Raw genomic sequence first — 13,077 nt, forward strand, 5'->3', positions numbered from 1 at the left:
TTAAAACAATAAGAAGATTTTTGTATGATTAATAACAAACTTTAAATTATAATCTACGAGAAGCGATTCATTCAAATGATAATTATTTAGACTCTGATTTATTCAAATTTCTAAATAATTTCAATTTATAAAAATTATTATAAATACGAATTCTATTGTAGAAATAAGAGTATGCAAGTACTTTGCTAACATAAAACGAACGTTTGCAGGAAAGCTCAATCCCGTCGATTAACTTCTTCCGACTGTTCCGCGTGATGCGGTTGGTGAAGCTGCTGTCCAGGGGGGAAGGCATAAGGACCCTGCTTTGGACCTTCATTAAGTCATTCCAGGCGCTGCCTTACGTCGCACTGCTCATCCTGATGCTTTTCTTCATCTACGCTGTTGTAGGCATGCAGGTACCATACTAGATTTATTACTCTGAACTTACGTTTCTATTGAATAAATTGTCGAGTTCTAAGCCATATCAACTACAGCTTATGTTCAGTTTCTTCTTATTGTTTATCTATAGTGTAATTTCAAACGACTTTAAAAAGAATTGCGTTCATGGTCACAATTATTTGGTTAAAATTGAAGTTGTTATTTTTTGTAACTTAATATGGTAACTGTTGTGATAGATCTGTGGCTGTGGTGTGATAGACACATATAAGTATCATAATAACAAATAAATATCAAAATAAGTGATATCCATTGTACTTGAAGTTTTCCTAACAATAACCGTTACGCATCATCACGAATGTATTGTTGTTGTCCGGCCGCAGGTGTTCGGCAAGATAGCGATAGACGACGACACGCACATAACGAGGAACAACCACTTCCAGACGTTCCCTCAGGCGATACTCGTGTTGTTTCGCTCGGCAACAGGTAACGGGAACACTGTGCCAATGAAACTTGCTACAAGTATATCAATGACTGAGTAAAAATAATAATATATATAACTACTCTATTATTACTAAGCAATAAAAAGCAAAACAAACGGGCCGTGTGGTCCCGGCATAGAATAAGCCACCTCTTCCTTTCCTGTGGGTGTCGTAAGAGGCGACTATGGAAGCTTAATGGTAAAGGGATGAGTAGCAGCGTCCCTCTTAAAATATCACCAATGCTTAACTGCAGTTGCCGACTCACCTGCCAAGCGTGGCAACTACTGGCAAAACTTCCCTAATGGAGAAGGCTTATGTTCAGCAGTGGACAGTTTAGGGCTGATACGATCATTATGAATGTCACCTCAACTGTAGATCAAAAGTTTCTCAATTAGAGACGCAACGAATGTTTTGTTAAATAACGTCATCCGTAAAGTAGCAATAAAAGTATGACAATGTTTGATGAAGTGTGCGTTTAATGAAGTAGCGTTTTAGAACTGGCTCATTATCATCCATACAGTTGCTTGCAGTGCAGTTGTACGTTTGATATTGTTTTTTTTTTAATACAACTTAGAATGGCAAACAAGCTGACGGCCCACCTGATGGAAAGTGGTAACCGTCGCCTATAGACATGAGCAGTACCATGGACATAACAGAGTATACTGTTTCGCCCATGATACCCCCCATGCGTTACCATTCCTGAGGACTCAGGTGTTATTCCTCTGTACCCAGTAAATTCACGCCATATCCCACCCTTCAGACCGAAACACAGCCATGTAAACACAACTGCTTCACGGTTGAAACACGAATGGGACAGAGGTGCCCAAGCAATCGACTTTTGTACAAAGTCTCCCTCTGGTGTAGAGCAGACGAGAGTCTATATAGAACAGGGTAAAGGTAGTGAACTTTCTGTACACTTGAAAACGAAGCGTGTTTGCGGGAACGGACCGCAGCACCCACCTCATGAGTACGGTCAGCACCCAACTGTATCGATTATATACGTAAAACTGTGGTGCAGGTGAAGCGTGGCAGGACATAATGATGGGTGTGTCCCCGGAGCCGGACGTGAAGTGCGACCGCAACTACGACGAGGAGGGCGAGGAGGCGGGCGGCTCCTGCGGCAGCGTGCTCGCCTTCCCCTACTTCATCTCTTTTTACGTTCTCTGCTCATTTCTGGTATAACAATCATTCTGACGTTTTTTTTTTTTTTAATATTGGAAGTAGACCACCATAACGTATGTCTTGAATGAGTCGTAATAAATCATTCTCATAACTACAGTTTACGAAGCGTCATGATCCCTACGAAGCTCTTGAGCTTATAGCTAAAAGTAGTGTAAATTGCTTATATGTAGGTTGTTACAATACATACTAGAAAATACATTGAAATTACATATTTTGTGTACATAGAAATATTTCTACGTTACGTTTAAAAGGGCATTTCGTTTGTTTTCAGATAATCAATTTGTTTGTCGCGGTCATTATGGATAATTTCGACTATTTAACTAGAGACTGGTCAATACTGGGACCACACCACTTAGATGAATTCATAAGGTAAGCTCTAGTATTCGCTTAGACTTCTATTTAGCAAACTATTCCATTGAGTGTGCGATTGTAAGTTGCAATGTTACGATTACTGTATGCAGGTTATGGAGCGAATACGATCCCGACGCCAAGGGTAGAATAAAACATTTAGATGTAGTTACTTTGCTAAGAAAAATTAGTCCACCTTTAGGTAAGTACTAATAAATCTGTTAACCATTGTTTTTTAAATAGATAGATATATAATTTATTTGCATCACTTACAGCACACAAATAACATTAGATATTGATGCATACTTAAAAAAAAAGAAATAAAACAAAATATATATGTAAAAAAAAAAAAAACAAAAAGAAAGTACATAAAAGAGGTTACACAATTTCTCGTGAATGCGCCACAGTAACACAAAATGGTTACAACTTTATTGCTTTGCCCTCAAAAGAGCAAAACACTGATATTCTGTTGTGGCCAAAAATCAAAAGTTTTTTTTTTCATAATTTATTGTTGTATACAATCAAAATGTATATAGTAAAGATTAGAAATTTCAAACCTTAGGAATTAGCGCACAATTTATAGCAGTGTTTGTGCAAAGAACTTAACTTAGCATATGTCGCAGTTTCATATCTGAAGCTACGACATTGATTTTCAGTAGGCTCTAAATACGAGTACGTAACACACTTTGGCTGAATGCTCTTTCATCTTAGAGCACCTGATCCTACATATTGTATTTTTTTTATATATTTTTTTTAATTTGGTTTGGTAAGAAAGTGCTGAATATACTTTTACGCTAGGTTTCGGCAAGCTGTGCCCGCACCGCGTGGCGTGCAAGAGGCTCGTGTCCATGAATATGCCGCTCAACTCGGACGGCACCGTGCTCTTCAACGCCACGCTGTTCGCCGTCGTCCGCACCTCGCTCAAGATCAAGACAGAGGGTACGCTGCGCTTACATATCTCATTAGAACAATTGTGTATATACAACATAATACGTGTTGAAAATGAATTACAATCTTGACAAAATTAACGTCGTATTTTTATCCTTTCTATTAAAATAGAAACATGACAGAAATTGCGTAAAATATAAAAAAGAAAATCTCTTTTAAAGTCAGTTAATAAACGAATCGAAGAAATCTTCGAAACCTCTCCTATTCTATTCAATATGTGGAAGAATTTAAGTACATTTCTCACAATATCAATGTCCTCTACTTCATTGAAATCATAGGAAATTGTCTCATTTATTATAATAATCCTGTCGTAACTTTTTATTGATATATAAAACAAACAAATTATATGTAACACAACGTTGAGTGTCAACACATGAACCTTTTTATTCTAGCAACTTGTATATTTTGCATAAACTTTTTCGACGAACACATACCAAGATTATAAATACTAATAACACTGGTATTGTAGTATTAATGGGATAATATTGGGCATTCCCACTCCCGTCGCAGGTAATATCGACGACTGCAACACAGAGCTGCGAGCAGTTATAAAGAAGATTTGGAAGCGCACCTCACCCAAGCTGCTGGACCAGGTAGTCCCACCCCCGGGCGACCCCAACGAGATCACCGTCGGCAAGTTCTACGCCACCTTCCTCATACAGGACTACTTCAGAAGGTATCATCTTGTCTTCATTTATTATTCCATTATTTTTATTAAATGTTGCTACTTTTTATCAGTATTTTGCATAATGTTTACTTTATCGAAGCTTCTTTTTATATTTCAAAATTTATATTTTGAAAACGTTCTCTGATTGGATGTTTTGTAAGATTGGCTGTAACGTGACCTCAACAAATCGTTGTTGACAACAAACTACTACAAGAAGTTAAAAATATACATGTATATATTTTATCAGGACATACTCGTATCTAGAAAAATCTTAAATTTTTCTTAATTATGACACCAAAACAAAATATTAAGACTTCCATTTCATTTTTAAAATATACCTTTTTTTGAGTTGTACTAATTTAAATGGACTACATGTTACAGAATACAAATGATATTTATTTAGAAGTCAGTACATGACATCATCATTTGGCCCTCCTGTTTTGTGTCTCGTTAATTGTTTCTCTCTCAAGTTCGGTTCCCACTGACACATTTATTTTTGTTTCATAGGAATCACGCGTAAGTAACGCAAGGAGACGTATGTTGTTTAGGAATCAGAATGTACCCTCTATATAGTACTGTTCATAATTGCTACCGTGGCCCTATAAAGTATAGAACTTGGTGGACATATAGTGAAGTATTTACAGCCACGTCTCGGAGTTGTATATGACGGATGCTGTTGAACCGTGTCGCCCTGCATGGCCCTCCCTGTCGAAACACTAAATCAACTATACTCTCTGTGTTGTAATACCTAGTGCGTTTGACGAAGTTTTACCCTTTCACATTTGAATTTGCTTACAGTAAGCATGCAAAGTTTTGGATTTTAATCTCAAAATATATTTATTGTTTCCTATTACAAGCAGTTTTTTTCCTTTGTGACATTTCTAATATTGTGTTTTTTTTTACATTTTTGCCTCGAAATATTTTTAGAATTAGTTCAATTTAAAGCGAACAAGTAAAATTTTAATAAAACCGATTATATACTATATAACTAGAATTAAATCAATTTCCATAATAATTAGGATTGTTTTAATAGCTTTACATTTTAAATGATTGGAAGTAGTTTACGATCGAATGACACGTATGTTGCAACTGAAAATTAATTTCTTAGACACTATACAAGCAATATTTTTAATAATAAATGCGCTTCTGTTATAGAATTTCGAATTACATTCATATCTTAGATATATTACGTAGATTTATAATAGTTGCACTACAATTATAGTTCACAATATTTGAATAACTGGTTCAAATATATATGTCAATAGATTTTATATTGGATTATCTGGAACTTAAGGTTCAAAAAGCGAAAAGAGCAAGAAATGCGGCAGAATGACGAACAGACCCACCAGATGACGCTGCAGGCGGGACTGCGAACGTTACATGAAGCGGGCCCAGAGCTGAAGAGGGCTATATCCGGGAACTTAGACGATATATCGACTGAGTGCGACGTGCCAATGCACAGGGTAACAATAATACATATTGACTCTCATTTCAACAATTGATTTCATCTTTCAGTAATAACAGTTGGCATTATCACTTCTCTTGCACGCATTCATCTTAACTTACTGTGATTTTTTTTCCCTACAGATATTGAAAAATATCTGTAACAAACGTGAAAGTTTAAAATAAGATTAAATTTACTTTCCCTGTATTTTTAAATAGAGTTCACGTATTTCTAGATGGTAACAACAAGACGGCTCACAGAGTATGCAAAACTGTCTTTTTAATAAAAATACGAGTACATATTCAGTAATTATTTAAAATAAACACAACATTTATTCGTTATACAAAGTTACGGTTTAGTGTTTTATTGTTGCAAATAATTACAATAAGACTTTAAAACATCGAAATATATTTTTTTATGAGATAAAAACTATCATAATACAATTTGTTCAAACAGAGAAATCACTCGCTGTTTGGAGGCGTTTGGTCAAGTATACGAAGGCACGGCCCCAACAGGCACTTCAATAAGCATCGCAAGCACGGAGACGCACCGGGAGGTAACCGTCGTAGCCACACACTCACTGACAGTGCGCTTCATACGTATAGTATGCAGTGCCACCTGACTACAAGTGTATCCTATGTCCTGTACACGCAAACGTGTTCCTTTCAGATGGAGTCGGTAATCATTTGAGTTCAATGATGCAGCGTGAGTACGGAGTGGGGCCAATACCTTTAGCACCAAATTTGTGAGTTGTTTATAATAATAGTTAATATAATATCTTATACACGAACCTTACATATTTAACAAATAAAACAAAAACTTCTTATTGTAGAGCAAACGGTCAACCGAAGGAACAAATTCCACTGAGACCACTCATATTCAACGGTGAATCGGAAAAAATATATCAGGTTCTCGAGTGAGTACAACTGAATCTTTACAACTTTATTCACAGTAACTAATGTCGCACTCTAAGTACTCAGTGAAGTAACCGAATAATCAGAAAGTCGGTTAACTTTGTAATATCCTAGATATTTTGTATATGTATATACAATATGCTTATTATATTACAGAAAAACCACAAACGATCTAAAGAACGCTATTTACGAAGGTAGTCCAGTGTGGTTTTGTAGTGAATTTACAATTTAGACAGTCTGTAGTTTTCTAACTAACTCGGCGACCCCAGCACCCGTTACTAACTGTAGACTAACCTACATGCGCATCTCTAACTCGTTCTACTTCTACTGACACTGACACCGTGTTCTATTTCACCGCTCACGTGTGGATCTCGGTAACGTATCCCGCTAACAGCAACCAGAAGTCGAACTACCCGGAGATGCTCGGGCAGATAGGGCTCGCGTTCGGCTGCGTCAACTACCTGACGACGCCGAGCGAGGCGGGGCGCGCGGCCGCGAGCAAGCAGCGCGTGCACCCCGAGGAGGCGGCGGCGTCGCGCGAGAAGCTGGCCGTGCCGCGCAAGGCGTCGCCCGAGGACAAGAGCCCGTCGCCCGGCGCCGCCGACGCCATCCAGCCCAAGATCTCGCCGCTGCTGGCGCACGCGTGCACGCCCACCACCGAGGCGCGCACCATGACGCTGTACGGCTACAACGCGGCCGCGCGGCTGCCGTTCGCGTTCTCGCACGCGCGGCGCGCGGGCGGCGGCGAGCGGCGCAGCCTGCGGGCCGCGCGGCCGCCGGGCTCAGGTCGGATGGTGCGCAGCGCCTCGTCGGGGGCGGCGGCGTCGCATGCGCCCGCCGCCCGGCTTGTAGAACGCCCGCTCGAGCCAGGTCCGCGCCGCCCTTCCGGCTTCCTTCCGCCTCCTCCGCGCCCTCCGCGCCCTCCGCGCCCTCCGCGTCCTAAACGGTTTCCGAGCGATCCATTACGATTATTGACGTTACAATTGTACTTGAAGCGCGACTGATACAATTTCCAATCTATACGTCGATTCGCAGTACAAGCGACCCAAGAGATTTTATGCGATACATCGGTATGCTCGATAACGATTAAAATCGTTATCGAGCGCTTTTAAAGCCATACTTACGTTCCTCGATGGCTTCGATCGATTAAGTAAACGATCAATTGCAATTATCGATTTTATAAAATTGATAAGTGCAGCTGATCGTGTCGGATCCCATAAAATAGTTTGTTCAATCCTAAATTACGATTCACGGGCATATTTCCCATTTTCCAAACTGTAAGGAAGGAAGCTGCGAAGTAGTGAGAAACGACCGCCTATCACTAGTAATGTAACGGACTTTGCAGGGAACACGTTCACAGGGCAGCGGCCGACGGACGGTACGAGTCGGACACACGTTGTCACGTTCACACATCGCTTCTGCTATTCCATGCAATATTTTACACGAATACAGAGTATTGACACGACTACACGCAATTGTGCACTTAACTATATTTTATTTAAATATAGCTTCAATTCACGTTTATCATGTTATAGCGAAACTAACTTGCAACTAATAAAGCCCAGTGCTACCACAGACCACTGTACGACTAATCGAATAATAGCATGAATTTTAACACGCATTGAGAAGTTCTAGACTTGCATTAGTATAGGATTTAGTGGCTTATATAGAGAAAGATTTTGGGCATTTATTTAATTTGAAATAATTTTTTTTTAAAACTTGCACGAAAATTAAAAAAAAATCACGAGAACTATATTTTTTTCTTTATTAGATATAAGAAATTCCAAAAATTTTTTAAGAAGTGATTGCTTTTATAATTTATAATCATATAAGCTTTTTAAAATATTACATATCGTAGCAGCTTTAAATAGATTAGCAAAACTATTTAAAATCAAGTCGGGTAACTTTTATTTTAATAATTTGTATTTAACAGTACTCGTACCTAGGTATAGTGGAGTGATGCAAACTCAATAATTTTATATGTCACAGTCAAATCTCTTAACTTCTTTTTTTTTTTTGGAAACTAAATAACTTTCGGCCGGCTGTGACTTTTGACGATAGCATGTAAAATGTGCAATGTATGATAACAAACAAGCAAGTGTATGGGCACGCGTTGCAGGCGGCGATAGCTCGACCCGCAGCGTGGTCTCGCTGCCGGGCAGCCCGCGCGGCAACAGCTCCTCGCTACCCGTGGTAGGCTCCGCGGAGAGCCTCGTCACCAGGGTACGACGCTTGCACTCTACTGCCATGCACTACCTAACGCCAAACATATCAGTAGCCAGCGATGAGGAACTGTTCTTGCGGTGCTACTCCTGCAACTAAAGACCTTTGTTATGTTTGATTTTGAATCACAAATTCATAGAAATATTTTATGCATTTGTGATAATTTATTTGTATTGAACTTTATATTTAGCTTATGATTGGTGCCGCACCTATCGAGGGTACATCACTACTAATATATATAATAATATGTTAGTAGTTACTAGATACTATGAATAAGTATTTATTTATATAATTGTCATTATTTTCTCGTAGCATTATCACAGCTACATTAGGTCCGTTGTTGACAAAACTCATAAATTCTCATTATTATGCAAAAATAAATAATAATTAATTTTATTATTATTATAATACCTTATTTATGTGCGTGCCAAATTAATTCAGATGAATGAAGTACGGGTAAACACATTGTAGGACGACTCCCCCCCCCCCTCCATTAGATAGAGTGACGACCTGAAATACTTTGCAGGTAGTCAGTGGATGCAGGTGGCTCAGGACTGTTTTTTATGCAGCCTATGGAGGGGGCCTATGTCCAGCAGTGGACAGATGATGGCTGAAATCATGATGATGATGACATGAATGAAGTGGTATCATGTTAAATGAGCTTATACTGTTGTAGGTACTGGCCGAGCAAGGCTTGGGGGCGTACTGCGACCCGGAGTTCGTTAAGAACACTTCCCGGGAGATGCAGGAGGCGCTTGAAATGACCCAAGAACAAATGGATAGGTGAGTTATATCATGACAGTTAATATTTGAGTACCCGGACACGCTCCATCAAGAGGTGTTTAGGCACTGTAACTGCACACACTTGTTGTGGATAGCTGTAAGAGATTCACTGAGTGTACTCTTGTTGGTTGTTGCAGGGCGGCGCATCAGTTGATGGTACAAGAGAAGAATATCAAACAAGCTCAAAACCAACAAACGCAAGTTGTAAGTATTTGATAGAACATGCCGCTGACGGTAACAAAGTTATAGGTACACACATCAACTGTGCAGTTTTCACACTATAATACACTGCTAGAATTTAACACACTTAAGTAAATTCAGAATGTGTTTTATCATAAACTAAAAGAAACTTTGGCGGCTTTACCAGTTCATGGCTCAATATTTAACCGTTTCAATTGATATAATTTCCTAAAAACTCATATTTACCCATAAACTATATATAATCATCTTCATATATACCTCTAGCCCTTCTATTTGTTTTACTGCCAAAAAGCTTTATTTTGTACCTATTGGACAGAAATCCTAGCATGTGGCGTCTAATGCGGGAAATGCTTTTTTTTGTCACTCATATTTTTATACTTTTAATCGCCCTTAATCACATCCCCAGGTGTGGCTTTTTTTGTCTTCCTGTGTGCCAATTTTAAAGAGTTGAAACTTTATGACAATGAAATTACTGGATGCAAAGCTATAGCATCTTACTCCTCAGGAGCAATGCATGACGTTATGCATTATCACATTTGGTCAGGAGAGCTGTCAGCTTGTTTGTTATTACAACATAGATGTTATATCACATAATATTTATTATATATGTAGAATAACGTGTAACATAGACCACGCGACAGTTATAGTAACACTCATAATAAAAGATTGTGTCCTACGAAAAAAAAACCCGACTTTAATTGTGAGATATCCAGTTATTTTGATCTAACAACTAAAGTACTGAACCGATTTTGATAAAATTTCAATGGGACCAGCCTGTAAGTATATACTTTCAAATAAAAAAGAACTTTCCAAATCGGTTTATAACTGACAGAGTTATAAGGTAACAAACATAAAAAAATACAACCAAATAGAAAACTTCCTTCTTTATAAAGTCGGCTGATAAAATAAAAATAAATCATATAATTAACTTAATAATTATTCTAGATATTAGTGTTATTAAAGGAATATTCAACTTGATTCACATTCTCTATGTACCTAGTGGTTTTATTCCAGCATCTAGCGAGGAATACATGACTGAAGTCGGGACCTGCACAGGTCGCTCGCAGGTCGTTCGAGTCGCATGTTGGACCCATGCCACTCGATGGTGGCATGACCTACAGTGAGACAGTATGTCCGTGCAGTGTATAATGTATGTATAGTGTAACGTTTGTGGTGTTGTAGGGCGAGATAGTGGTAGGGCGGCAATACCACCCGTTCCACCAGCCCGCGACGATGCCCCCGCCGCCTTACAAGCGGTTATAGCAGCAGCAGAACCAGAGGGCCACCGCCACCGCCATCGCCACCGCCACCGCCACCGACACCACGCCGACAAGCCGACGCGGAAACGGAAGCCTGTGCTCGTGTAGACGCTCGCGTTCACAGTTCACACAGTGGATGCAATATTTGATCGTGTGACACGTCGCACACTGAGCTGGTGTGCTCGTGGGCTGGCCCGGTGACGCTCGGCGTATCGATACGATCTACTCGACCAGGAACAACATTAGCCACTTAAGTAATTACTACTAGCCGTCGTTCACGGTACAGTGAGATTTATACATGAGTAAGAGAATTTATTAATTAAATCCCAATTAAATTAAGTTACGTGATGTATCAACTGAACTGTAATTACATAACGTATATTTCACGCGTAAACGACTCGGAGCTCTGTTTGGATCTCATGCGGAGTTTTCATGTGAAACTTCGATAATTTTGGCTCTTTATAATTTAATGTAATTTTTCGAATTCTGAGAGAGAAAGTATTTATCTCGAAAACAATAATATTTAGAGGTAATTCTAATAATAAGTAACATGTGGTTGCGTGAGTCATTCTAGCTTTAGCTGGCCCTATCTCCGCATATATGTATATAATAAATACCTGTACGGGGGACCGATATCGATTACTTTCATTAAAGCATACTCATACAACTTGCTATTGTATATTGTGAAAAGTTTTCCCACTCATTACAAGTGGGCATCCCGTCACAATAAGTTTACACAGTTCACATTACTACTACGTAATTACAATTTATTTGAATTATTTTCAACACATCCAATTTTATAACCGTCATAGTTTTTCTATCAAATTGTAAATGTGCAATTTGTCAAAGTTAAATTATAATACGAGTAGTCACAGGAGATACCATAGGTGCAGGTACCCGTACATACATACGTGTAGGTGTACGTGGACCACACTTTCCAGCATCGCGACGCCATGACAATACCAGATAGGAAGACCTATCGTACTGATTGTGTGTAGCCCTCCAATAGACATATGTAACTTTACTAATTATTGTAGAATGCATCATCAGGCACTACGTGTACTACGTACTCGCAGCACACAGCGCGCACTCATTTCGCCGACACATTAACATAAGGAGATTTTCAAGTAAATTATGGGACTAATACGTACAGTGTGTAAACATTAAGAGCCTTTATATACGAGTACATTTCATAGCCTCTATTTTTAACCGACTTCAAAATAAGAAAGAGTTTCTCAATTTTTTTTTTTTTTTTTTTTTTACTTTTGTTACTTCTTAATTTTGTCAGTTTTAAATGTATTTGAAAAATTCTACTTTTTTTTTCATCTATAAGAATATACTTATAGATTGTTCTCGTAGAAATTTTATTAAAATCAATTCAGTGATTTTTTTTTTATTTTTTTTTTAATCAAAATGGCTAATTTTGTCGCAATTGAAGTGAACGGTTTTTTATTGTGGGATGCAATTTTTAATTATTAAGAACTACCAAAGTACCAGAAGGTGAAACATGAAATCTCACACTCAACATTGTAATGTTTCCAAGTAATATACGAGTACTATTGTCACTTTTTTTTTTCTTTCTCTGTCTGCCCAAAAGAATGCCCGTTCAGGCAAGCTTTAAACCAATCCATCAGTAGATACTTTTGCGTCACTATCTGCATGAGAAATAACGAGATCCGGACGTACCATCCCATTATATCGCAAAGTCAACAGCAGGTACCTAATTGTGTAAATATATGTCAAAAGTACATTTGTTTGCTGCGTATAAATAAATATAATGACGTGGATATTATTGTCCTTTTGTTGTTCGCCGATGGATTTTTATTATGAATTTTTCTACATTTGAAAGCGTAACGTATTAAAATTTATTTAATTACCGTTAGCACAGATATAGAATTGAAATTTTTGTATAACGTTAATCGGAATCAAACGTGCAGTATTATTATAATTATGAAGAATTATTATATTGCAAGATTTACGTGTCGGTAGTCGTGTAGGTAGGTACCACTTTCAAGTAAGTGCCCTTTTAAATGTTGCAAACGACGGCGCGGCATCAGGACGCCAGGACGTTGCGACGCGACCTAGTCCCGGCCGTACCATGTACTCCGTTTACCCATGTACCACATTCCTCTAGAATTAAGAGAACTTTTTTTTTCTATTTGTCTGTGGCCTCTTTAAGTAAGTATTCTTATAAATTAATCGGGGTCAAATAGCTTTACTATGAACATTCTTCCGACGAACCTCTCTTTGA

The 13,077-nt window shown here is 38.5% G+C and overlaps 1 protein-coding gene across 12 annotated transcripts in view; it reads left to right on the forward strand.

Moving 5' to 3' along the window:
- The window catches only part of LOC113521059 (muscle calcium channel subunit alpha-1), a 91,698-nt gene extending 79,472 nt beyond the window's left edge, over positions 1-12,226 (forward strand). For 5 of the 12 annotated variants that reach the window (XM_052897611.1, XM_052897610.1, XM_052897613.1 and 2 more), the window contains 16 exons: positions 210-395; positions 759-861; positions 1,876-2,033; positions 2,311-2,408; positions 2,501-2,589; positions 3,186-3,326; positions 3,846-4,011; positions 5,297-5,465; positions 5,903-6,002; positions 6,116-6,191; positions 6,279-6,362; positions 6,755-7,230; positions 8,480-8,583; positions 9,260-9,366; positions 9,504-9,570; positions 10,728-12,226. In XM_052897611.1, coding sequence (XP_052753571.1) covers positions 210-395; positions 759-861; positions 1,876-2,033; positions 2,311-2,408; positions 2,501-2,589; positions 3,186-3,326; positions 3,846-4,011; positions 5,297-5,465; positions 5,903-6,002; positions 6,116-6,191; positions 6,279-6,362; positions 6,755-7,230; positions 8,480-8,583; positions 9,260-9,366; positions 9,504-9,570; positions 10,728-10,934 — 2,331 coding nt within the window. In that variant the 3' untranslated portion in view covers positions 10,935-12,226. Of the gene's footprint in view, positions 1-209; positions 396-758; positions 862-1,875; positions 2,034-2,310; positions 2,409-2,500; positions 2,590-3,185; positions 3,327-3,845; positions 4,012-5,296; positions 5,466-5,902; positions 6,003-6,115; positions 6,192-6,278; positions 6,363-6,516; positions 6,555-6,754; positions 7,231-8,479; positions 8,584-9,259; positions 9,367-9,503; positions 9,571-10,727 lie in introns of those variants that run through there. The other 7 variants (XM_052897620.1, XM_052897617.1, XM_052897619.1 and 4 more) reach the window with 5 other exon arrangements.
- The last annotated feature ends 851 nt before the right edge of the window (positions 12,227-13,077 follow it).

This window comes from Galleria mellonella, unplaced genomic scaffold (genome assembly GCF_026898425.1).
Source record: "Galleria mellonella isolate WM207_F2 unplaced genomic scaffold, CSIRO_AGI_GalMel_v1 utg377, whole genome shotgun sequence".
NCBI lineage: Eukaryota > Metazoa > Arthropoda > Insecta > Lepidoptera > Pyralidae > Galleria > Galleria mellonella.